Source organism: Heliangelus exortis, chromosome 2, assembly GCF_036169615.1.
Source record: "Heliangelus exortis chromosome 2, bHelExo1.hap1, whole genome shotgun sequence".
Classification (NCBI taxonomy): Eukaryota; Metazoa; Chordata; class Aves; order Apodiformes; family Trochilidae; genus Heliangelus; species Heliangelus exortis.
This window is the reverse complement of record NC_092423.1, coordinates 93091551-93119386: the sequence shown is the minus strand read 5'-3', so window position 1 is coordinate 93119386 and position 27836 is coordinate 93091551. Positions and strand designations below refer to the sequence as shown.

Sequence of the window (27836 nt, the reverse complement as noted above, 5' to 3'; positions counted from 1 at the left end):
AGCTGTCCATTCTATTTAGAAACAGGGCTATGAAAGACAAGTCCACACCTTATGAAAAACCCATTTTCATTGGCCATTAATGTTTTCACTAAATTATGAGATCACCAACAACTGAAGTAACCTAATCAAAGTCTGTATTAGCTGAATGCTAAGTACATACAAGAATGAGTTTCCAGAACGATGAATTTTTCTCAGGTAGAGATGTTCCTATTCTTGTTAGCTTCTCTGCCTAGCTTAAGAAATCCAACCAAGTTCCCACAGAAGCCATAGGGAGGACTCTCATTACAATGGCAAAGAGATCAACACACTGATAATTTCATTCTTATTTAATAGGCCCAGCTACTCGTTTAGCTTATTAGACTGATATCAAAGCCTGGCCAGTGGGATTGCTTTATTAAACTACAGAGAATACTGACAATCATTACCAACATGCTTAATCCACTGATTGACATACACTATTACTTACATGTGCAATTATCTGTAATACAGATATTGCCAGAAGATCCTGCAATGAGTACACATGCAATAGCTAGTAGTTATTTTCCCTTAAATGACATACAAACTGAAAAGCTGAAAAGGTTTCCCATATTTTCTGTAATAGGTCTGACAATAGACAAGTTTCTGGTCTTAAGCATAGTAAAAGACTATGCCAAAAGCTTTCAGATACTGCTCCTGAGAGCTGCCATTAAAAAAAAAAACAAACCAGAAACCAACATTTGTTAGATTTTTCATCTTCAGCAACCCCTAAGATAAAGTGTCACAATACAAAACCCTTTCCTCCTCCAGCATTTCATTTGTATTTCAAATGATCTAAAAAAGACTTGTCCTTAGGAAACCAAGCCAATATGCTGACACTGTGAGACACTTCCACCCCTTTTCAGCCTCATCACATATACATAACCACCCCCAGTCACTTACTATCTAATTTCAATCAAGTTTTCACCAGGATTGGTGGTTCCCAAAAATGTTTCACTAAACATCTGCAAGCTTTATGAAGAGCCAACAGCTCTACAAAGAAAATACTCTCCTTAAGTACTGTAACAGAGTGAAAAGCAGCAGCATACTTTCACTAACTAGCCATGAGAGCATCCAGGGTGTCACTTAACACTGAACCACTGTAAAAATAATTTTAAAAAATATTTCCACATTTTAATGCAGTGGCTGTAAAGTTTGTTAAATTAAGAAATGGGACTGCTGAAGTCAGCTTCTCTTCCCAATTATTCACTGCCTGGTGAACAGATATTTTTACTTATCTGCTACTTGGAAAGAGCAGGAGTGAGGTGATGCTTCAGCAGTGCAGTACATCCTCTTTAGTACTACTGGACTCATTTGAGTAGCCTACATTTAGTTCTTAAGGTATTTTAAGCTCTTCTACTAGGAACTGCAAGAAGTAAAACTAAGCTTAAACAATAATGCTATTGGTAAAGCTAATATAGTCCCCACTTCACTGAGAAGTATTTACCATACTACAGAACACACCAGCAAGAGGCTAGCTCCAGTTTTTCGTATGTCACACTTAAGAGCCTCAGGGTGTCTGACAGCACTGAAAGAATTAGCACATCACTTGATAAATTAACCATAGATCTAAAGCATTTAAAAGTAAAAAGGAGTGTCCAATGAAATATTTTAACCCAAGGTTTCCATCTCAAAAATCACCAACACAATGAATGTGACAATATCCAACAGCTTTTCTTAGGAATGTAGCTTCATTTAGATGGTATACTGAAAAGAGTTATCCAATCTCATTCATGTATTATTGCTGAGTATGAGCCAGAAATGTCAGCTCCAAAACCAACTATATTGCTTTGAAAGCTGTATAGGGCAAGACTAATTTTTGACCCACATGTATCAGAGTGCATCAGACATCCCAAAATTCTTCAGGAAACAACTATTTCACTGCCTGAACTATTTTGATATGTTGCTGAATTAGCAATGTTGTCCTGAAGGCTGAAATGAAAACTTCCTTGGCAAAATTTGCACAAGATAGTGCCTTTTAATATTTAGTAATTTCATCACATGTACTGAAGGAACAAGCCATCAGCTTGTCTGTGCTACTACTTAAGTCCAAAATTTTATTATACTCTGGATTTTTATTTTTGCCAAGTATGTTTTTTTCTTTTGCTGTGTTCAGTTTGGTTTTGAGGTTACTTTTTCTGTTGGTTGTTTTGTGGTTTTCTTTGAGGGTGGTAGTGGTGTGGAGTCCCACGTCCTCAATCTGGAAGCACTTATACAACTATGTATCAACCCAAACTCAAATTTCTAAGAAATGATACTTCAGTTTCTCAGACAGAATGAAAAATTTCATTTTCCTCTGGGGCTTCTTTAATTAAATTGGCCTTGCCTTGTCCGTATAACCAAACAAACATTTCCCTAACTAAAGGATGAACCAGGCCAGGCCAGGGCTTGAAAAAATAATCAAGGAAGAGTCTAGATCAGTTTCACAATCTGCCTGGCTAAAAAGCCAAATAATTTGTGCTGGCACACAGCTTAGGAATAAAACACTACTTGAGTCAACACTGCTTTTGAAAAACTGCTTGTTGACTTCTTAATTGCAAAATGCTTCATTTATAATTTGAATTTCAATTATTTACAACGACAAAAATCAAGATGACACAGAACTACTGAGGCTCAAATTCTATCACTACCAATCTGAACTACATTCTCGAATAAATTAATTTAAATCTGTAACAATACTTTTTAGTTGGATGCTAGGTCTTTGCTGATTTAGAATAATGGGCATGAGGGAGAAAACTCAAAATGCCTTTAATAAATTGTAGGTATATTTAGTGCTGAAAAAGACTGCTCAGTATTTGCATTTCTACATCTCCCCTAAAGAATATCTTCTTTAGTCCAGTAACTTAAATGTCTATTAACCCTGACTCTCAATGATTACCTCAATTGTTCATCCTCAACAAGTGATCAAGAACATCAATCGTTAACAGGGGAGGCGGGGGGCGGAACCACAGCGGCGTTCAACCTGACCGCTGTACTCCAGTAGAGTTTGAACCCTTGCAGCTTCCCAGCGCCGCGCTGCATGCCCGGGCTGAGCGTACCAGGCCGGCGCTAGCAGCATAAAGACCCCGGGGAACTTCGGCTTCTCCAAAGGCACAAACTTTCAAGGCGGGAGAAGACAGAGAGCTGCTCCCAGCAACGGATTACAGCCGAACCGGGGCCAGAGTTCTCGGCACATTCGAGTTTTTCCTACCCGGAGGTCAGATACCCCGAGGGGCGGCCGCAGCCCCGGTGGGGCGCAGGGAGCCCATCCCCTCCGTTAGAGCCGTTGGAGCTGCTCTCGCGCTCCTCCCACCCCCAACGGCCGCCGTCCCGGCGGGCGCTACACCCCAGGCCCGGGGCAGCCATGGAGCCGCTCCCCCCGAGAACTATCGCGACATGCTGCGCCAGGAGGCGCATCCGCGGGAGGCCGAGGAGAGCCCCCTCGGGAGCAGCTCCCGCCCTTCCTCACCCCAGCGCACAGCGGGGGAGCCCCTGCACTCTCCCGGGGAAGCTCTGGTACCCGCAAAACCCCGGTAGCGCGGCCGCGGACTCCCCGCCTGCTTCTTCGCCCACCTCGTCCAGAAACTTGGTGACATCGTAGATGCGGTTGTGCAAGATGATCCAGGTGCTCTGGCTGTTGTTGTGCTTCTGCACCTCTTCCAGCCGGTAGTAGCGGCCCCGCCACGACTCGCCGCCGGTCTCGCTGGAGCCCACCATTTCCCCGACCGCACAACACAACTCCTCCGACAGCTACAGCCCCGCCGGCTCCCCACCGCCTATAGCCCCGCTCCCACTGCAGCCCCGTCTCAAGCCAATCGCCGCCCGTCTCCGCCCCTCCCGTTCCCTCCGCCCCTTCCCTGACGGCTCCCCACTGGTGGAGGGAAATGCCTTTCAAAGGAGGCGTCAGGCTGCCGAGCCAGGCAGTAGCGGCCGGGCGGGGGCTGGGTCGGCGACTTTCTGTCCCGCCCCCTCTCCCTGCGAAGGCAGGGCGGGCACCACCTCCTCGCATCTAACAAGGTGGAGGGTGTTGTGGCTGGCGGTGTTGTCGAGGTAGGGGTAGACCTCCCAACCCGCAGCTTCTCCCCGTTCCAGTAGGAGAGACCTGCTATGTGGGGGAGGTCACCCCAGCGCTCGTCACTCTGATGGTGGCGGTGAACGCCGGGCCGCGCAGCTACGGGCTGGTGGCTTCGTTCCATCGCCCGTTTATCCCCGCGGCTGCCGCCGGTTTTCTCCGCATGAGCGGAGGGGCAGGTGCAACCGAGCACCTCACCTCCCCTGCTGGCGGGGAGTACCTTGCTCTCTCTTGCCCGTATTTCCACCAGGCCGTGGGGCTGGCCAGGGAAAAGAGACACACGCAGCCCTTCCCTCCGTTACCCCCGGGACAGCCGCCGATGGGGTCCCTGGGGGGGGCCCTCGGGAGGGGGTGGAGCCGCTTCCCGCAGCACCCAACTTCCCCCGGCCCCTTACGCCCTGCGCGCGGCCGCTGCTTGCGCCGAGGGCGGGAGGCGCGCGGCTGCCCCGGCGAAACGCGCGGAGCCCCTGAGGGAGCCCTGGGAGCGCTCTCTCCGTGAAGCGCTGGGAAAGCCCCGGCTGTGCCAGGAGCCCCGCGTCCTGCCCTTGGAGAGATCTTCCGAGGCTTCCCTGGGACACGCTGCCGCCCCTCGGCCCCGTGCCTTGCCGCTGGGTGGCTCTGAGGGTACAGGGAGCAGCGCCCTCCCCTTTCCTCGGCGACGCCCTTTCACCCCGTTTTGCTTGGGTTTTGTTTAAGGTAAAACGTGGTGCTTTCTTTCTGGCCTTGGGTGTGTTGGATGGCTCTGTTTGCTCATTGTGCCAGAATGGTATCCCTTTCATCCAGTGCCCCGTGCTGTGTTACAGGAGTTGAGTTGTGCCTTTACCCTACTTAAATTCACAGAATCGGGGTTTGAAAATCTGAGATTATCGAGTCCAACCGTCTGCCCTACAGCCCCTAACAACTAAACCATCCACTGTAGCACCTCATCTGCCCGTTTTTTAAACAACACCATGGATGGTGCCTTCACCAACTCCCAGAGCAGCCTATTCCAATGTTTAACCACTCTTTTTGTGACTATTTTTTTTCTAATATCCAACTTGAACCTCCCCTGGCAGAACCTGACCCCATTACTTCTTGTCCTATCACTTCTCAACATGGAAAGAGGTCAACATCTGCCTCACTACAACCTCCTTTCAGATAGTTGTAGAGAGCAATGAGGTCTCCCCTCAGCCTCCTCAGAGCTGAACAGCCCCAGTTCCCTCAGCCTCTCCTCACAAGGCGTGTTCTCCAGACCCCTCATCAGCCCGGTTGCCCTTCACCACAACCCCTCCAGGACTTTGATGCCACAGTAGTGAGAGCTCCATGTACATGCTCCAGCATGATAACAGGCTGGATTTTTTTGTGAATTTGTTTACAACATAACTTTGTTGACATAAAATTTATCCAATGTGACCAGTCAACACACCTTTTCTCAAAACTGGTGCTCAGGTAGTTTTTTGTAACCTCTGCAGGACAGCTTCATGCTTCCTCACTAAATATCCCCACAGCCTTCAGATCCCACCTCCAGATCACTCGTCAGCCTACTGGGAAGAGGAGCTACTGTGCCTCACAGCTTGGTGTCATTCTCAGCTTTAATAAGGTCATTACTGAAAATAATAAATGTTGCCACCAAGCTCTGTGATTTCTCTGTCAGTTCTGTCAGCAAACCAGCAATAGCCATTCTCTGACTGATGTTCTTTTCAGCTTAGCAAGAGCTCTACAGTGGCTTCAGGTGAGTGCGCTGTGATTATCAGCACCTAAAGATATAATTTCTCCCACACATGTTAATTTCTCCTGCTTGTGCAGAGGTCAGTTGGGTTTCTTTCCTATGATTTACAACTGGTAGTTGTATGTTAGCTGGTAGTTCTCTCTTTATCCTCTGCCTGAAGGGAGAAGCCATCTGCAAGCACTCTGTCCCATTAGCTTTTAAGATGACTGGGAAGATTTAAGTTACACTGAACACAGCAAGTGGTTCCCACAGGGGAACTGGCATCAAACAGAAGCGGATCACTGGAGCATTGCAGCATGTGTCTTACAACATCCTTGCCACAAAAATCCCCAGTTGACCATTTAGGATTCTTTTAAAAGTTATGAAAGCTAAGGACCCAACCTTTCCTTTCTGTGTTTGCAAACTTTAATTTGTTTAACACAGTCCTTTCCCTCAAGCTGTAGCTTTTGAAAGTTTCTGAGGAAGTGATGATCTTGGCTGGCATTTAAAAAAATACCTACTTTTCATTATTTCTAGAAAAAACCCTTTGAAATATGTTTTCCTTTAAGTACAAGAAACAAACTAAACATGTTATTTTCTTTAAAATTACAGTTATAAAACACTTATATTGTGATTTTTTTTCTAGAATACAACAGGTTAATATTCTTAACATGCTAGATTGTAAGCAAAGCAGAGCCAAATCCGAACAGTGAATTCTTCTCTGAAATTATACCTCAAAAAATATTTCCAGTTCTTAATTTTTTGATAACAATTTGCAAAATTGCTTTTCAGGTGAATATCTAGTGGCTTCATAACATTTGGAAACAAAATATTTATTGCTATCTTCACAACATTGGTAAGACCATTTCTGAAAAGGCTTTTAGGGTTTGTAGAGGGAAGTACTATTAATACAGCATTTTCTGGTGTACAGAGTTTTTTCCTGTTTTCCTTATAACAAGCAGAGTTCTTACCTCCCTGTTTTTTTCTTTGAAACACATTGAGAAAGGTGCTCTAGTTAAAAGGTGGTTTTCTTTAAAGGATGAAATGTTAGATGTTCTTTTTCATCATAAATACTCTAGTTCCTTTACACAGAGCCTGTCCTGTGCTGCAATACATAGGAGCATACAATAGGCATCCAACAGGTCAGGTAACAGCCGTATCTTCATATTACCTCCATACACATTAAGTCTCCTAGTACTGGATCAAAGGATTACATTCTCATTATGAAATTCTGATTTTTTCTGTTCTTCTTTTTGGTGCTTTTTTGGAATTCAAAAAATTATGGAATTGTAGCACATCTGCTCAGTGGTATGGCAGGGAACATTCACAGAATCATAGAATAATTTGGATTGGAAGGGACCTCTGAAGGTCATCTAGTCCACCCCCTGCAGTAAGCAGGGACACCCTCATCTACATGTGCTCTGTATTGTAACTTCACATGAAATCTGAAGTCACATCCACTTCAAGATGGTGATTGTGGCCTGAGGCCAAAATGGCCTCATACTCTTGACCACTAAATCTAGTCCATAGTTTCTGTGGTAGGGCAAAGCTTAGAGACAGCTTGGGTAGAACCACTGTGTGAATAATGACATGCCACTCCAAATACCAGCTAGGTTTTCTTCTTCTTTTGATAAATAATTAGGAGTGTACCTATGGAAAATTCCCACCAAGACAAAATGCTGTTCTTCATACATTTCTCCTTCAAGAGCAGAAATGGGAAAATAAATAGTCTGTTGTTTTGTTTTGTTTTTTTTAAATTAATCATATGGCTGAATGTGATGCTCAATTATGCTCCAAGTCCAGTGTAAGAGTGTACTCAGTTCTACATACATTAGGGTATGTCACTTGAGAAGAGAGATGTATTAAAATAGGGAGAAAAAAGTTCCTTACACCACTAAGAAGGAAGTCTGGTATGAGGAAAAAAGAAAATATTTCCAGTGTGCTTCCAAGTTTCTGTGGTTTTCATTCTCTCTGGCAGGCCAGCTTTGGTATTTGTATGACTTAGTGAGGAAATGTTGAGCTCCTGGGAATTAAACTTTCTTGCCAGATAGGAGGGAATCAATCCTAGATTGGTTTCGGCCCCATTGTCAACTGAGAATAAGATGGAAAGGATGCTTTTGTCATTGTCTTATTGTCTCTGATTATTTTGACTTTTGTAAATAATTATTTTTTTCACATAAACTGCATTATTTATAGCAAAAGTATAATGAGCTGTCTATTCTGGATGAATATGCTATATTGCCTACCTAATCTTAATCAGAAGATAATTTATTATTAACTTGTGTGATAACACATACTTCTGAAGTTCTGTAGACAAATACCTGCCTTATAAAAATTAATAGATTATTTTTTTTCTTTTAAGACCCAGACACCACGTTGGGGCAGTTAACAATATAACATGAATAGCACCAGGCATCAGTCTCTGTTCTTTGTCAGCCTACCAGAACTACATAAACTCTGTGCCACTACAGTAATACTGAGTCCTCAGATACCAGAAACTGAGGCAAAGAGTACACAGATAAAGATTTGCAGGTAGAGAATTTTGAGGGTTATTATTTTCAGAAGCTGTTTGTCATTTTTATTCAAAGATTTTATTACCAGTACTTGAATTAACTGCCATAAAATCAGTAAAATTCTTATCATCAGCAATCAGCATAAAATTGTTCAAAACAGGTTTTTTTGGGGGTGTCTTAGTGACTATTGGGAAAACCCACCACATTTCTATTATCTTTTATGTGTCATCGGCTAAAACTAACAAGACCACCTACTTCAAATTAATAGTTAAAATTAATCTGTATTCACATGTAAAGGTTTAGGTATATATTTTAAGCTATTCTATTGCTTTAAGTAGATTGAGACCGAGTGAAAAGGATACTCAGAGAGTATGTATGCTCCTCAGTGTTCACCAAACATTTTGCTCCCTTTAATAGGAAAGGGAAAAAAATGGAAATTCTCCCAAAAGGACAAGTTCGGAGAGTTCTGTTTATATGCCAAAGGCCTGTAGTCTGTTTCAGATCACTGTAGATGGGTTAAGAGCAAGTAACCTGGTCTAGTCCAATATATTATACTGAATCACTGGAAGACCATTAAAATGGGATTTATTATGTTTGTAGAATATGAGGAAAATAAATTTAAGCTGAGAAAGCAAAGTACAAAAAACTATTTTTTGTTTGTTTGGATTTTTTTTTTTGTACAGGCAGTTATTATTCCTGCATCAAGACATCCTTTCAGCACCTGTTATTGGAACACTAAATCAAATTTCAGTTGTAATGGCGGTCAGTATCTCTGTGTAAATAAGTATATTAGTTATGTACTGTCACAGGTAAGAGAAATGCACCCCACTCAAAATAGAGAAGAAGCAGGTATATTTTATTGAGATAAAATAATTGACAGACTTCAATAAGTTTGATGGTGAGGTTAGTATTAATTACTGAATGGAAGAAACATACAGAGAAAAATTGATTTAGAATGACTCAGGCAGAGACCCGAGGTGTGAAGCGCAGAGGGCCCTCCTGTTGAGTCACAAAGTTCAGGAAGGACCCCCCCTTGCTTTCTAAACTCCTTTTTGGAGCCTGGGTGATGCTGGATTAAATCTTAGTCTCAGACTTCGTCAATGATTGAAGTCTAAGGGAAGTATTCACACAATATTTATACTGTCTGAGTAGTTACATGGATTAATGCTTCATAGTATTAATTCAGCACACTATCAGTCACTTAGCAAGGATCTCCTTGGGTAAGGAAGAAGGGCACATCCTGATTTTAATAAGTGTAAGATGAAGTAGCTGTCTGCTAGTCAAGAGTACAGACAAGAGAGATGCTTTCTTCATTTTATCTCTGTTACCTCATTTTGTACTTTGATTATCTTGTACTTCTGGGTTTTGAAACCACCTTTTGAAATATTTTTCGAGACACCTCCACTGCCTTGTAGATGAGCCAGGAGCTTTCCAGCTTACAATTCACACCAAGAACATGAGGCCTGTGTCTTCTTGGTCAGCCTGAACTAAAGTACAGCTGAGTCAAGTGTATCCATCACACATATGAACATATTTCCCAAATAGGTGTTTTGTTTGAGGATCAAGGATAAGTAAAAGCATGTAATTTAAAGTAAACTTTTGGGTTTTGTGGATTAGTAATATAGATCATGTTATAAATGACCGAGACTCAATATTCTTCTGTCAATGGTATAATTTAATTAATGAAATTAAACCATCGGTCATTTATAACAGATCACATCTTACGTCTTCTACTGTTTTGATGAAATGGCCTTTTCAGGTGGTGAAGATTTTATGGAGCAGAATGGGCTCAGTTGGTAAAATGCCACCCAATACACAATGAGACCAGCAGGGGCAGAGTTCTATGCTTTTGTTTTGGGAAGTCTTTTGCTTGCTTGTTAATGTATTTTTGGCTGTTAAGGAGATTACACTGTGAGAAATGCCTGGACTAATTTTAGTTACTGTTCTCCTTAACACACAGGATATTGTGTTTGCTTTAACTATTCCATAGCATGTTTTTCTTAGGCAAAGTGACTAATAATCCAGAATTTAATTTATGATTTGCTGGAAAATCCCTTCATCTCAGACATTTAATTTTTTTGGTTTTTAATTTTTTTTTAGATATCATTTTACAAATCAGGAATATGTCAAACCTATGTAGAGAAACAAGGAGCGACCGTAAGTGCTGAAAGATGCCATGGTTCTTATGATTGTTACATTTGACTGCAATTGCTGCTGCCAGAAATATGTGATTTTCATAGGGCATGCAATTTGCACAGAATTTGCACAGAAGCCAAGTTTCTGGGTGAAAAAATCTTTCCCATAGACAAAACATCTCTCGTGAATCTAGGTAAAGTAAGTGTATTTTGTGAGACTCAAAAGTTTTAAGATGTTCCTGAACAATTTCACGAGATTTCTCTGCTGCAGTGGGGCCAGTGACAGATCTGCCATTTGGGCCAAAGACCTGCAGCTCCCCTGCTGAAGTCACACACTCTGGGTGTGCTCTATAGATTTTGAAGGTGAGAGGAGTGGGTGTTCAGACACCTGAACTGCCTTCCCATTAATGTTTTGAATTTATCCAGCTTGCAAAAGACAGTCCCAGAGAAGCAAAACCAAAACGTAGAGAAGAAATGAAGTCCATGAGCTCAACACCTGATACTTTTTTAGACCACTATGCATACGCTTTACTATCTTCTATATGTAATGTTCGTGGGTGTTATGAATGTGTTTGTGGGCATACTAAAATTCCTGAGTCAAAAGATGGTTGTTATCAAAGCCAGTAGTTCTCACAGTTCATTTGCACAGGCAGCTGGGTGAGTTTTTCTTGTGTTTTTCTCCACACCCCAAAAAACCCCTGGATTAGTAAGACATACACTGTTAAAATACTCTTACCTTACATGTCATGGTTAGATTTTTCAACACCAGCAGATCAGTGGTATGAATTATATTTATATAACCATGACTTGCAAGGAGCTACTTGCAGGTGCTCATTAGAAGCATCCTCCTGGAGATGTATTAGTTAACTTTTTTTTTAACCCATTGTACTTTCCTTTCTTGACTAATGCTATCTGTCAACACAAAGCTGTGCAGGATAGGCAAGCAGTCAGGGAAGTAATACTGATGGGTGAACAGATCTAGGTTTATCTATTGTTCTTGTGGTTGCAAGACAATGTCTCTTGTCTTGAGTTTGACAGCAGAGTTAATATATGTAAATTTTGGATATTGTGCCTATTGTCTGTAAAGAGATACATATCTAGTAAAGTACTCCAGATTCAATTCAATTCAATTAATCTTTTCCTCAAGTTTATTATCAGCCCTGTGAAAATATTAAATTAAGTGTAGCACACCTTACTTTGATGACACATGAAATCTAAATGCCTACATCAAATACTGTAATAACTTCCTCTTGTAACTGAGTAGATGAAAAGTAAAGATGTGTAACATGAAGGAGGGTTTGGGTCCAAGGTGCAGTAGCAGCATCTTGGATTAAATTTTGAGTGAAGCCTTTAAAAAGGATGTTAAATTTTTAACAATGTATTTTTCTTTTCCCACTCATGCTATCAGCTGGAAGCACCACAAGCAGTTAGTCCTGCCATGCTCCAAACCTGTCTCTCCTACACACTTACAGCCAGACTTGCACCCAGATGGAACAAGGCTGGTCATCTATTGGTGCAAGGTATTTGACTCACCCAGATCAGGGATCAAACATTTAGTTTTCAGTTCTTTATTGTTGCATTTATTTTTCATAATTTAATTTCATAATTTAATTTCCATCATTATTTAATTGATTATATTATTTCATTTGTTTGCCATAGGATTTTTTTTCTGTGATTGCAGTTTTACTGTTCCTTTATCCAAGTTCAGCAATTCAAGCTAACAATCTAAGTGGACATATTCATTTTTTCATTTTCCTCCTCATCTTTGTAATAGATAAATTTAAACTTCAACTGAACACAACATAGCAGATTAATAATTTCCAAACCAAATATCACTGGTCAGTAAATATCTTATAAAAATTGAACCTCTTTTTCAGACTTCATCAGTGGCACTTATGCACATCGTTTGCATGCATTTTTAGTACAGAAGTGTTTTTCCATCAGACCATCTCCTTCTGCCAATTTCTGTGGTTTTAAATGGTAGTTAATTTGCCTGACAACCTGCTGCTCCTGTGTAGGATAAATGGGAACTACCAAAGTGTGGAAAAGCAGATGTGTTACAGATACTGTGTTGTGCTCTGATTAAGTAGAGCAATTGCATGTGTCATTCCAAATACACATCGTGAAAAGTGGATATGTTATTGGCTTATTTCCAGCCCAAACATTAACAGCACCTTGTTTTCAGTATCTTCAAAACATAGCTCTTTGAACAAAATCAACTTATTCAGGAATAGCAGCTGCAAATAGAGGGCTAAATGGTAGATGGTATAAAGCTGTTTTCAATGTAAGACATTGACTAACAGCAGTGTGACCCAGGTACATGAAACTTGTCTAATCATGTATGTAGCTAAATCTGAGAAAAACTGATAACATATGGTCAAATATGTAATTCTATACAGATTTGCTATTGAACCTGAGAAATTTGGTATCTGTTAGTCAATTAAAAATGGTTCTATGTAAAAATTCATTAATAGGAGGAAAAATTATATGTAAATTGCTACCCACTTTTATATGTATGCTTTTTGTATAAGACATTAATGATTCAGTGAAGAGTTAAATGATAAAGGATTTCTCTTCTTAAAAGGAACAAACATTTCAGCATTCATGACACATACAAAGGAAACTGATTTTTCTTTTTTTTAATTTTTGCATAATGACATTAAGCATAGTATTTAGAAAATAAATATCTATTTTATTTATTAAGGAAAAGATTTTTTGTCTCAGTCAGGAAAGCAAAATGCTGTTGGTAAGTAGAATATTCTGTTAATGGTAAACTTGTGGGGGTGAGGTGTAGTTATCTGCTTTCATACTGCCATGGTCTTGTTTTATCTACATAATGTCCTTTGGCTTTTCATTCTGAAATAGCCTCTGTCAAAATACACTTGATGGCAGATGATGCTCTGTATGTAATAGCTGTCAGCTCAACTGCACCATTATTTTTAACGTACAGGCATAGATTGGAATTTACCATTTAAATGTTGCTATTATTATTGCAATTAAATACACATGCCTCAAATTATGAGTATGGCAAGTGATGTGAAACTTCCGTAGAAAAATGAGCTAAAGTGACTGTCCTGTATGTACTGCATTTCCTGACCCCCTAAAGTTAAGTCACACAGCATGCTCTTCAGCTATTGCAAAAATTACAAATATTTTTATCCCGGTGTAAAAGTTAAGATTACATTTGGGGATATCAGCACCCAAATTTGCAACAGGGACATATGTTGAAGAACAGAATACATTCAGTCCCTGTGCTACAGCTTGTTCAGAGTTGGGGGGATGTTCTGGAGATGTGTTGATAAATGTTTGCCTTGCTCACAATGTCTTTTCTGTAGATCACTTCTGGGTGCATAACTGGGTTAGATTGCTTAGTACAGCCAATAATTATATTAACTGCATTTGCTTTGAAAATGGGTGTTCATTATACGAACAGCCATGGGTTCCTAGACACACATCCACATACTGTGTGGTTGGTAATTCATTGTTATTTTATTTTTTCACAGTTAAAATGCAATTAATTTTAATTCCCATGCTGAGCAGGTCTAGCCTCTCAATTTTCAAATGCAACATTTTGACTAACAATAATTTTAAATAAACATTTGGCTTCACTTTCTGTCTAACAGTTGAACCCTAGTTCAAAGCAGGGCTCTGTGCTTTATTTATATTTTAGTTATAGACCTCAATGTATCAGAGAGACAGCTTTGCATCAGTGTGGAGCCTTGCTCAATCCGGTTACCACCCCCTAAGGTATACACTAGTTATATGTCCTCTGATGGCACTTGTCTTATTAATCTCTATCTTCCTTTCTGCTAGGTGACTTGAAATTAGCATAATGGGGATAGAAGTGGTTATTTCTGATTTTATTAAGACAGCAATCACTGATTGACTATCTGCATCTGTTCTAAGTGTGTAACATCCGTACTGAGATTCTAACCTGGTGAAGAGACCTTTTAAAAATGCTAACACAATACACTACTGAAGTGTCCTTATGGTCCTAGATTTCCTTCTAGTAGTGTTTTGTAGATGACACTCACTGTCTCACTGAAATAACTCGACAGTTTTGAGTAATATCTTTAAAGGGAAGGCACAGGCAAGTTGTCAGCAGTATGTTTAACGTCCCTGTATATAATTATTATGGAATTTGCTTCATTTTCTGTGCAGCTTCCCAAATACTGGATCAGCCTGAATTATGCTTCTTGTAAGCATAATTACTTAATTCTTTAAGAAATCATGGTTGAATTTGAAAAATTGCTATCCTTTCTGAAAGTCATGTCACCTTGGTTGAATATGTTCATTTATGCAAGGGCACAGCTGTTGGGCTTGCTTTTTTCTTTCAAAATAAGTGTTTGTGATTCTAATGCCTCTGTCTTAAAACAGAAGAACAGGATTTCTTCTGTGACCTAGTTAGATAGCATAAACATTAAAGCTATCTTTAGGAATCCAAAGCAAAAATGACACAAAGCAATGATGGAATTGATCCTGTCAAACATGGATTTCTGATTGGATTTTTATAAAATCTGCACAGAAGTGCAACATTTCTTAGTTCGAGAAAGTCTTCCTGTACTCTTATTAAAATACTTAAATAAAGTTAAAATCTCACTGACTTATATATCTTTTAAATCTTGTATTTGCGTGTTTGGATAACATAGGCTGTAACATAAGGTGGTGTGCAGTTTGTTAATTAGATTATCTTCTGAAACAAGCAGCCTGTGAGAGCTGATAAAAGAACAGTAATGTATAAACTTCAGTGTACTATGATGCACAATTTTTGAAAGTTTTGATTTTGTACCACTGTAAAGATTTTTGTAAATAACCTTTTTTTTTTCTCTTTTTATTTTTTCTGTTCTAAGCTGAGAGATTTTGATATTTCACCAAACACCTTAAAGCTCTTTGGCAGCAATGAAAATACTGTCATTAACCAACATTCCATATTAAGTAACTGGTGCTATGTTTTGCCAAGGTAGGAGTATGTTTACATTTCTGCAGAAACAAACATTTCCTGGAATGTTTGCCATACAAATTGTGAATTTGATACTAGTTACAAGAATACTTCTCTTTTACAGGCTGTTTTATATTCAGGAATCTTTGGTTTTTTTCTTTAATGGAAAATGAGAAATAAAATTATCAGTGAATCATAAATTACACATTTAAATATTTCAGTTTTAGTCATCTCTCTGCAACTTTTGTGATATGTAAGAGTATTAGTATTTCTCAAATATACTTTTAGCAGAATTGTCAGCTTAGAGAAAGAACATTTCTACCTTTGCCACAAACTCTCCCTATTTTCACCTCTGACTTTCATTGTAAAAGTATGAGAAGTAATTATGTATTTGCTTTTGTCCTGCATTCACTGGTGGTATTACAGACAAGAGAAATTAGACTTGGAATATCCAAGTTTTTTCCCATATTGCTATTGTCCAATCATAAACTTACAAGATAAAGTTCTTGTAAGTAGTAGTTCTCAAAACATAATAATCTATAAATACTTTGGCTCCCAAACATGAGATTAATTCTTTTTTTTACAAAAGTCTGGTATATTTTCAGCAGAGTTTTATGACATCCTTCCTAAGCATTGCTTCTTTACCTGTGCACAGCATGAAAATGGGCCAAATCATAAACATCAGCCACATAATTCCTCCAGAATCTCCTTTCCGTTCATATGAAGATCTTCAGATGCACTGGAAGAGTCTGGTAAGGAACAACCACACTGCTTTTCTTTTTTTCTTACTCTTTGTATCTATTGTGTTTGTATTAATACACTTTTGTGTTTGTTTTTGCTGGTTTTGGTATTTTTGTTTTGGTTTGGTTTTTTGTTTTTTAAAGTATGGATATATTCTTCCAGAGGATCTTGAAGAGACAAAAGTATACTTCAGTGTTTACTTCAAGCCAATAGGTGAAAGGTTCTTTACGTATCCTTTTACAGTATTTTTATGTTTCCTCTACTACATTTCTATTGAGATCTGAATTTTCATTTTTGATTATTCCGCATTTTCTTCTTCCATAATTTCATAGAAATCAGTGGAGAATTATTTCACTGGACAAATTAGAACAAAATACTTAGCTGAGGTTTTTTTTGTCCCAGTATTGAATAATAGTATGTCAAATAGATTTGCTTCACAAATTCAGTGAGCATGATAATACCACTCTAAATGGGGATGTAAAAGGAAGAGTTAAATTCCAGTAAGAATACATCCAATGAAGATTTGTTTTAAAGAAAATTTTTCTGCTATGTAAGTCTAGACTAAAGATTACCTATATTGAGTAATCTTTATTATGATATATTAATATGCTAAAGTCATGTTGAAGTCCTATAACTTCATAAGATTCATTTTTTTAAGATTGTAAGTAATTCTGTTCACCTTTTTAAAAAACTTTAGATGTATTCATGCTATTTTTTTCAACAAAGATGATTCATAATTACACAAATGTATAGAAACTTGTTATGTATTCCTGAACTCTTATTCAGGTACCCTTTAAAGTGCATTCGAAGTCAGCCAGTGCAGTATTTCCCTAGAACAGATTCAGAAAGTGTGTTGAACTCTTTTCTTTCTGACCTGAGGTATTATTTTTCACATGTATGTGGATTTCCAGTACATATGACCAGTAAAGCACTTTATGCTACACAGGAGCTCTCAAAGACTCTGGTGCGTGTGATGTTTTTTTTTTTCCTACACATATTAATAATGGCTTTGTTCATGGTATAGAGTGGTCTTTATTGTACTTGGAACACAGTAAAAGCATAAAACTATGTTTTTCACAACAAACATCAATCACACCAGTCATGTGTCCTTTAATTAAACATGTAATTAAATTACACATTAAATTATTTGCTCTTGTTATTTTGCTTTTCACATGATAAATACATTAAAATTTTTTCCTTAGCATAGACTCATTGCTATCAATATCTGCAGTTCTATAGACCTTATTTTATGATTGGATGTCCAGAAATTTCTCACAGTCCTTCCACAATAATAATAGTAATTATTATTATTGTTGCTATTACAATTATTACACTTTATTTATTACAGTTTATTTTTTTAATACTAAGAAAAATATAAAGTGCTGTGGACTTAAACCTGTGGAAACATCCAAGCTTTAAGAGTTACTCCATGGCTGGTGTTGGAAAAGAGGCAAAACTCCTTTAAGGCTGAGACTCAAATTTCTGTGGTAGTAGTGTGTGAAAGAAGAAATGAAGTAATTAATTCTGAACAAAGAATAGTGACAGAAATTGCAGAAATACTAAAATACTATAATCCTCTTTCAGAAAGCAGTTCCTGTTTATGTCTCTTCAGTGATCAAAGCTGGCATGGCTCCTCTTTGTCATCTGAAATTTTTTTAGACATCCAAACTCTCTTTTGCTCAGAATACAAATGTCCTTAGAAGTCTTGAGTCAAAGAGCCCTGACAGCCAAACGCTCTGCAGACCCCTTCAAAAGGGCTAAGCATTACCCAATTTGAAAGCACTAAACCAAGATAATGACTGTAATTTAATTAATTAATTCCTTCTGAGAAATAAAATACACCAGCATGGTTTATAAACAAAGAACTTGAGGAGGAGAAAAAAAATCTTCCTGTGTAGTGACTGCAAGATATTGTTTAAAAATATAGTTAATTTTTATTCAAAAAGGAAAATTAATAGTTATATATTGTGATGTATGTTGAGTAGAGATCATATACTGATGCATTAGATGGCACTGTCAGATTCTTAAACCCACTTCATTCAATTTAGCAACTCTTGTATTTCAGGAGTTAAGATCTAAGCTTACAAACATTGGTCGTGAGATGCTTTGCGTAGTATCTCTAACGCAAACTCCTCCAAGGAGACAGACTTTGCCTGGAATTCCCTCCTCATGCAGTATGGAAAACAGCCACTGGATGGAGCGTTTGGTCAAAGAGCCAGAAACACAGACTTTTCCGAGTAGCCGTCAGGGTGCAGAAAAGGTCAGCACGGAAGCAGCAGAGACATCAATGAATAGTAGGCAAATACCTGGAGCAGCAGGGTTACCAGTTGAGACATCTTTAGGAATGCCTGTAAAGTCAGCCTTTGAACTCCCTCCACCCAAAATCGGCAAAATTATACCAATATTCAAAGGAAGGTTGATGCAAATGAATGGAAAGGCCACAAATCAAACAGATGGGAAGAAAAGAGAAAATGCTGAAAGACTTTCACCCATTAAAATGATGGGTGTTTCATCTCCTATGCTGACTGTATGCAAATCCAGCATAACTCAGGTTTACAAACCTGTTCAAAATATATTTGTCAAAAATCCTACTCATAGAAGCATATCTCAGGTAACAAATGCAAAAACACACACAAAACATGATTTACCTATATTTCGATGGAAAACAGAGTCTAGCAGACAAATGACTAATTCTGATTTTTCTAATAACTCAGCTTCTGGAGGAAATGTAACTGAAATTAATCATAAAAGGACAAATTCTCCTTCCTTTCTCAAGAATGTTGGGTCAGTGCTTCAGAAATCCAACAACAATCTGAGTCTGAATACGTATGCATCTCCTGCTTCTGGCGTAAGAAGGGGAAAAAAGTTTGCAAGTCAAAATACCTCACAAGCTCTTGAGAAACACCAGCAGTCAAAGAATGTACCTTTGCAGATGTGTAAGTTAGACAATCACATGACAAATTTCGGTTTATCATCACAACAAAGAAAGAGATCAAATGAAGGAGCAGGGTTAAATATTCATGAATCTCTCTTAAAGGATACATTGTGCATTGCCAAAGGTGAAGAGAAGAAAGCAGCATGTAATTCTCAGGAATATATTGCTAAAAAAACCACATCTCACTGTGAACAGGTACTGTAAATAACAAGGCTCATTCTCACTGTTCTCACTCATTCAGTATGTTCTAAATCAATGTTAAGCAAGAAAAAGTATGACTTTCATCATGTTCTAATATCATTCTAATACAGTTTTCTAAAATTTCTACCATACAATTTAAAGTTGTCAGCTATTGCATCTTGCTTATTTCTGAAAGGGAAGATGTGCTGTCTAAGATACATGCCCTTGAATTTGGGATTTCTAGGGTGGGATAATTATTTTTCCTTTCTTTAAAATAGTTTTATCAAACTATCAAGATTTCTACCAGATTAACATTGTGAAATTTTCGGTGTTGAGTCTGTCTTCATGTGAAACCATATTAATGAACAGCTTCTGGAAGGAATCTCAAACCTGAACAGTTCTGTAGTGCTGACTTCAGTGGGTGCAAGGTGTTGTGCTGTTAGACAAACATGAAAGTTTTGCAAATACAAGTTTAATTAATTAATTTCACTAAAAGCACATATTGCAACAGGAAAAAAATGTATACTGGGCATGAGGAAAAAAAAATATGCAGAGGGAGAGTGGTTAAGTACCGGAACAAGTCCGTTTCACAGAGATGTTGTAGAGTTTTTATCCTTTCCGTTTCTAAAAATTTGACTGGATGGATCCCAAAGCAATGTGATCTGACTTTGAAGTTAGCAGTGTTTTGAGTAGAAGTTATGATAAATGACCACTAGGGGTGCTTTACAACCTATTTTTTCTCTGATTCTCTCTGCATTTCAATACTATAAATAGCTGAGCTGATTTCAGTGCAATTTCTGTGTGGAAGATATCCCACAGATTTGGCACATAAATTAGATGTGTTGTGCTTATCATTTTTTTCACCTGTGAGTGTAATTTGGGTTGTTATTTCAACTTTGTGCTCTGAGGGCACCTTTGATAAAGTGGGTAATTCTGAAAAGTATAAAAATACTGTGGCTCTTTTACTAATGAATGTATAAACTTCTATATTTGAAGATGATTACAGGAAGCAAGTGTCTGCCATCTGAAACACAGCCCTCAAAAGCAGCTTCTTTGATCAAGGAGAGCAACATGGAACCATCTGTAAAAAAAGGTTGTGTCAGAAGACGACAGGTAAGAAACCCCCACACATACATCCCTTAGTCCAGTCTACAAGCACCTGAATTAAGAGATAAAAAGGACATTTTTTTTTTTTTATTTTGGCATGTTTCAGTCAAAATGTGGAAAGTAAGAAATCTTACTGAGCCTACAAATTAATTAACCTTAACCAGGATAAAATTACCCTTGCTTTCACTTCAACCATGCAAAAGATACTACTAAAATGATTATGGTTTATGATGTTACTTAATAGAAACACGTTTCTGAATCAGTTTCTGATTCTACAGTAAAGTTTTATCCCGCCCAGTACAATGCTGGGCATTCTCATTGGCTCTGTAAGCAGCTCAGCTTAAGTGCTTGAATTCAGCAACATTCTGTAGAAATTAGTTCTTACAAAAAACGCTTTTTGTAATTCATTCTGAGTTGTAAAAAAGTTATATTTTCCTAGTTCCCTAGTGTATTTAAGTTGTTTTTTTATTACTATATTGAGTTAGCAGCAGAATTTAAGATTCTTATATGATTATTTTTTTTAAATAATTTTTCTTCTGCTTTAATGATAGTAGTTTGTATTTTTCTCTTCAAAATATTTTTTCATGATTCTTAAATAATGCTTTTACCTACCACTGGGCTACACTTCTGTTTCTAAATATCAATTCTTTAAAAACCTATTGTATATGCCATCTCCTTCTTACAACCATATCTGTATGTTTTTCCTACCTTGACATTAGACAGATTGGAAGGAACATATTCCAAGTCTCCTGTGCTCAATACAATTGTATTTGCTGATGTAGATACTCATTATTCATGCTAACAACCAACTGAAAATACATTGCAACAACTCTACAGAAGAAGCCAGAAAGACAAATTGCAGACACCTAACTCTCTTTTCATCCTGATTCCCTTGCCTTTTGTGTGTCACTTCAGGGGTGGCAGTTTGAGGTCTCAGTACCCATGCTTGACCTGAAGTGCCTTTACCAAGTCACATGTTGCAGTGTGTAAACTGACCTTGTCTACATACTCATTAACTGTTGGTTAAGAACTTAAGATATATATCCATAATTCAGATTCTTCCACTTAATTTGCATTTCTTAACATTGAATTTTAGCTGCCATCTTTTTGTTTTGTCATGCATTTAAAGCCAGGTGCAAGACTAGTCTGAATCTTTTAATGGTAATTAAAAAAGCACACTCTGTGCTGTCCCTGCAGTTCAGAAGGGGCCAGTAGGGCTGCCAGAGGAACACACTCATAGATGTTCAGGCTTCAGCAGGAAGGAAAAGAGTTGGTGTGGGAAACCCCAACCCAGCTGCTCTGAGCTGTCCTTATCCAACTGCAGCTGGGAATAGCCCTTCCACAGGGCCACAACCTGAGTCACTGCTTAACAGCCCAGCAGGAGTCAGCCTCACAAAGAAGGAAAACAGCAACTATAAATAAATGTAATTATGAGAATAGCAACCCCAGAGTCTGAGTACTGAAGGGAGACTTCCACCATAACACAAATGGACAAGCAGAGAACGTCAAACTGGTTTGGCAGCACTGGAGATAGGGGAGGGGCACAGTAAGACTGGCACAGAAGTCCTGGCCATGGGCCACAAGTGCCTCATGGCATTCCTCTCTCTCCGGGCAGGCTGTGAGTAGCAGGAGCAGAGACCTGAGCCCTGCAAGGTACTTTTGGGAAGTGGCAGGAGACAACAAATTCTCGTTGTCTGCCAGCCACACTGCCAGTGCAGCATTGTCACTGCTGGAGCCAAGTGAGGTGGATGCACAGCTCCAGGGAAGCCTCTGCTGGAATCTGAGGAATAGGAGGGGGAGCTGTCTATTAACTGTGGTAGGGATGGACTCTCTAGTGCTCATTAGCCTGATTCCTCCTCTTTCCAAATTAAATATCACAGTGCTGACTGGGGACACTGTTAAACACTTATTTGAAGAGTAAGCCTCTGTCATAATATCATGTCTGTACAGCAAGAATGATCAGTCGGTTTTGAAAGTTTTGGCCACCAGCATGTAAAAGGGTATTTTCAAAATAGCCCTGGTTTTAAGTATTTACCCACTGGAGATATAAGCATACTTTAAATTATATGTGTGTTGAAGCATAAGATCTTTCATTAATTACTTCTTATATTATTCAACTAAACATTTCATTCAGAATCAGCTTTTAATTGAGCTCATTGCTTTATTTGCTTAACAGGTTTTTTTTTCATTGTCTTGTTTGTCTTGTTTTGTTTTATTTTGTTTTGTTTTGCTTATCTTTCAATAACAGAAAGAAGAAAGTTGTTCAAAGTTAAAGAAAGTCAAAAGAAGTAAACCTCCTATTTAGGATGTTCTGGCGTACTGAAAGAAAACTCTGGGTATGCTCATTACAAAATTTTTTCCTATATTAAAATAATATCAGGTATCTACAATTGTTCATATTAATTTGAATCATGATAATGGTATCCTCAAATGTATTGTTTTACTAAACAAATGGCCTCTAGAGGAAAATAATGAGGTAACAGAAGATAAGATTATTGGTTTTATTGGCCATTAACAAACAAAGGTTTGCTGTTTTGGTTTTTGGGTTTGTTTTTTTTGTGAAGCGAGCAATGTTAAAAACAGAGGCATCTTTTACTTAGTAGAACTTATAATTTGGCTTAGACTTGTACTTTGATTGCCTCAGTTTCTTTGACTAAAATTAACCTGGGTTTTAAGCTGCTGAATTAAATCTGAGCTGAAGTTAAAACCATAAACCATTGAACTGAAGCTACGTATATTATCTAATACCATTAGATTAAATGAGGTGGCTAAATGCTTTTATGGTTCTAAGATCTAATCCAAGGTCAAAGAGGTCTGTCATACAAAATTAATTAATTGTTTGTGACAAGATATGTCAACCCACATCATGGGTGGTTGTTAATAATAGTCTTGCAAGATAGAACAAGTTTCTCATTTGAATAGTAAATATGATAGATAGCACATGAAACCCACCACCAGTTTTATTGACCTAATGCCTATCACAAGTTATCAATAGTAAAACACACAGGAAGGAGTAACAGTTAACTGTTTCAGAGATAAAAAGAAGTGTATTTATTCAAAAGAAAACACTGACATAAACAAGGTAGTCTCACAGGCACAACAGCACAAAGATGTATGTTATACAAAACACACAGAAACACATAGAAATAAAGAAGCAAAATATAAAGTCTGCATCTTTCAGTCTGTCTTTAAAATAAGTGATAACAAGGAGCCAAATGTTCATTTTGTCTCAGAGGTGCACTTTATGTCCCTTCTTTGTGTGGTCAAATTTCCTCCAGTGAATGTATATATCAGTTGTCTGCTTTCCCAAAAGGAAATCTGTTGTACGGATGGAAGCTTTTCATGCAGGGCTTTCAGACTTCAGCATTCAGCATATCCTGTTCTTGGGTCCAGCATTTCATCTGCTTAAAACCAAGCTGTTCAAGCATGGTCCTTCTTCAGAGGTGATCTTTTTAGTGATTCAGCATAGATAACTGTTGGTCCAAAGTCTATGACTAAGGACTGATGAATAGAAATTATGTCTCTGAGAATAGCCAGAAATATGGGTTTTTTTCCTAAATAAAAATAAATTAATTTTTTAGTTATGAGTTAAATGGCACAGGAACTTATTGATCATGGCTGGTGATAATTAAACTCTGGAGAGGAAACAGTGTCTTACACAGGTATAGGTTCCTCACTGTCATTGATGACTTAAAAAAAAAAACAAACCAAACAACAGCAACAAAAAATAGAGCTAAAAGAATGCCTGCTGTTGGATTGGTGCCTACAACTTTGATTCTGAAAAGCTTTGCTCTGAATTTCTTTATTATATGTCACTCCATAAGCATTCAGTGTGCATGTTTTCATTTGAACACTTGAGAATTACTTGAAAGTTTTCAAATTTACTATGTAGCAAGATTTATGGGTGAGAAGGTCTTAGAACAGAATTCAATGATGTAGTCAACAGGAAGGGCTTACAGCAATATAATTCATTACAACAAAAACCTTTTTTTTACAATTATGTTGCAAACGGTCAGATTTTACGACTAACATGTGCCAAGTTGCACAGCCTCTTAGCTTGTCCAGGAAATCACAGCATAACCATTATTTTCTTCTTTGTTTTGATGATGAAAATAGTTGGCATGTTAATAAAGCAATGTGAGAGAAGTATTAAACATTTTAAGAACATTTGATTCTAGTACTAAATCATTCTCCTTCATTCTGCCTTTACCCATATGTAGACAATCCCTCACTCCCTGGCGAAGGACCCAGGCTTTTCTTTGGCATAAGAATAGCTATATATTAAGCATGAGTTTGAGATACCCCCCTCCCATCCCTATATTTAGGGGTCTGTACTGTGTTGGGGACATTGTTTTTTTTCAAGATCATGCAGACTGGGTCACTTGAACCTTTAAGGCTGCTGAGGTAACCAGCTGTGGGATAGAGGCATCTTATCTGCTGTTGAGTGAGTTCCATAGAGTCTGTAGGGTATGGCTACTAGATTTCCATTAAATTCAGTGGGACTTTTGACATCTCATACCTATTTAGACAGCTAAACATAGGTAGTCTAAATAGGAAGCTCAAATCTTCCTATCTGAGTTAGACTTCATTAATTATCCAGTTTAAAGACTATTAAGCTATTTTATATTTGTCTTCAAATTTTTAAAAAAGCACATCTTCATGTTTAGGCTTTTATGAACTAAAGTCATGCTATTTTCAAGGTCTAAAACTACTGCGAAAAGGAAGTTGGGCTTCTAAGACCAATCAGAAGAGCAAAATTATTACAGAAAAAAATTATTTAAAAGAAGGATTTTCTTCATGAGAAACATTATTACTAGGACAGAGATATTCAAAATAGCAGCAATGATGTTCCTATGCCTTTTCCATTGTTCTGCAGAACTCTTCTTGTTGTTCTTCTCCTGTGTTATCATGTGATACTGACATATGACACATCATATGAGAAGCTAAAACTTCATTCTGGTACTATCAATAGTTTTATTTAATTAATACCATTACTGTAAGGTTATTGCATGAACACAAGTTGAAGGCAGGCAACATAGCTGGCATTAGAAAAGAATTCTCATAAGTTTTATATATAGGGGCTAGAGATCTATTGGACTGTTTCTTCTAAAAGGAGGATTGCTCCAATACAACATTTTAGAATTTTTTTCCTAATTAGAAATCTATGGTATAGAAATTTCAACTAAACCATCTTTCAAATGCTTTCTTGATGTGAAATATTTGGCTAAAATAAGACCTTTTAAGATATCAGATAAATGTCACAGCTTGAGCTGGTTTCATGAAGAAACAGATTTAACTTAAGTTTGAATACATTTTCATGGAAATTGTATGTGGTGAAAGTACTTGGGTTTTCACTGGAAAAGGATTCTGAAAGTGCTTAGTCTTTCAAAGAAGAAGCTACTTCTTTTAGGATGGTGGAAATTTCATTTCCTAATCAACTCTAGCATTAGAAATAACCTTTGGACTGTGTTCATTAGTAGGTTTTTGTTACCTAAATTCTTGAGATGCACTCCAAAAAACAGATGCTGGCATAACATTATTGCTTTATCCTGTACATTTTGTCTTTCTGCAGGATTGTTCCAATTAGGATTAATTTAAATTACTGCATTTAAAAATGCTGAAGAATAGTTTCTTAAGGTTCTGTCTCTTACATTCTTATAGAGTTAAGAATGTCATTTGGCTACCTAATCTCATCTGCTTAAGAAGGTGTGAATTCACTTCTGCAATCTGAGTTCTTTCCTCCAGCATCACAACTGATTGTATCATTTTGAGGACTTCAGTTTAAAGAACTCAGACCTAAGAGGAAAGATAAAGTTGAGAATAGTCCCATAGATTTATCTATGAGATAATTTTTTATTGTTCAGTATAAAAATGCAAATATTTACTTGAATGCCTTAAATCCCAACTTTGTGAACAGAATGAAAATACAAATGTGAAAACAGAGAAGCTTTTGTCTGTGTATTAGCTATACAGTTCTGAGTTGTCTTTCATTTTCTTTTGTGATCTAAACTTTTCCACATTTTCTTCCATTCAGGTTCCCTGGTGGCAATTAATATTCTTGAAGATCTCTGAGTTTTGGGAATTATATTGTGTTTATTTCACATCATTGGTACCTGTTTTTAGATGAAAAACTGAGAATTAAATACAATAGTCAAGTGAATCCATATGTCAAGAATTTGTCCAGACAGTCTAGGTTAATAAGCCTCCACTGAATCTGAAAGTCTAGCTAATTGCTTAGTTTTTAAATCATAATATGTCTGTCCTAGTACTTGCTTGTACACTTAATAATTATTCCAAGGTTTGTTTAAGTTTCAAGTCCTTCTTTTTATTATATAATTATAGTTAGTTCTTTGCTACAATGACTGGCCTCTCTGTTTCATGGGCAAAACATTCCTAAACAACTTTTCCTTGTCAAGTCAAAAGGTTAGAAAATAAGCAGTACAATTTTTCTTAGGGGAATAATCGGAAGGCTGGAATTGATTTCAGCTTCTTTTATTCTTCTTGTAATTGTTAATGATTTTCCATTTTCAGAATTGAAGCTGCTCTGTAAAAGATTTTTTTGAGTGTAACTGATAACACCATTCTTCAGCAGTTCATACAGATTGTATACAGTTGCCCTTTGGATAATTTCATCAGCATAAATATATTTTCAATGACCTACTTGAAGATGTAGTTACAAATATGTAGGTATATATATTTATAACAGCTCTCTAATTGCTATTTTAAAGTAAATATTATTGTGCTACCTGGAATTTTATAATCAAATATTAGTTCCTAAATTCAGACAACATAGAGCCATAGTTTAACATTTGCTTTGAATATGCATTTGCAAAACCTTTTTTCTGAAGGAAATGGTACAATAGAACTTTATGTGCTATATGAAAACTTCTTAGGTTCATATTGCCATACTTGTATTTTTATTCCCCACATTTTTCAAAGCAAGATTTTGCCCTAACACAATGACAACTTTTGTTTTGTTTGGGTTTTATTTCTTGGATATTATAGTTAACATAGCTTTAATTTAATGGTATCATTGTTCAGATGGAAGTGGGAACTTCACTAGCACATGATTATCTCATATATAATACAAAAAATAAACCAGCACAAATATAACAAAAATCAGAGCAACAAGCTCAGCAAGAGATAAATCATATTTATATTTTGTCTGGAAATTGGTATACAACGCTGCTTTTCAAATGGTGTACATTAGTTATACTCCATAGGTTTAACTGCATGTGTGTAATTGATCTTTTTCTCATCTTACAAAATGAAAAAACTCACTGAGCATTTTTGCATTTCTACAGTGTTATATAAATTAGTGCTTCATCTGATCTGTTTCCTATTGTTGTTTTTTAAATACTGCCAGTTGCCAACATTTACCCTGAAATACAACCAAGGAACTTTGCATTAATCTTGCATCTTAAGATATTTGCCTATTGTTACCTGTTACAGTACTCAACATAAAGAAACTGTAATTATTGAAGATTTTCCATGTTCTTCCACTTAAAATAAATTATTGAATTATTCACTTGA

General features: G+C 37.5%; 2 protein-coding genes across 3 annotated transcripts in view; one reads left to right on the top strand and one right to left on the bottom strand.

The window, feature by feature from the left end:
• The window catches only part of CYB5A (cytochrome b5 type A), a 15635-nt gene extending 10937 nt beyond the window's left edge, over positions 1-4698 (bottom strand). The window contains exon 1 of one of the 2 annotated variants that reach the window (XM_071737057.1): positions 3568-4698. In XM_071737057.1, the coding sequence (XP_071593158.1) occupies positions 3568-3711 (144 nt within the window). In that variant the 5' untranslated portion in view covers positions 3712-4698. Of the gene's footprint in view, positions 1-3463 lie in introns of both variants that reach the window. The other variant, XM_071737056.1, reaches the window with a different exon arrangement.
• C2H18orf63 (chromosome 2 C18orf63 homolog) lies at positions 4524-27836 on the top strand. Its single transcript, XM_071737054.1, has 16 exons — positions 4524-4762; positions 6546-6609; positions 8116-8285; positions 8950-9028; positions 10367-10423; positions 11810-11921; positions 13106-13147; positions 14072-14148; positions 15252-15361; positions 15996-16092; positions 16225-16310; positions 16868-17045; positions 18147-19211; positions 20193-20309; positions 22552-22639; positions 26338-27836. The coding sequence occupies exons 3-15, from the start codon at positions 8152-8154 to the stop codon at positions 22606-22608; spliced, it is 2211 nt and encodes a 736-aa protein (XP_071593155.1). The 5' UTR covers positions 4524-4762; positions 6546-6609; positions 8116-8151; the 3' UTR covers positions 22609-22639; positions 26338-27836.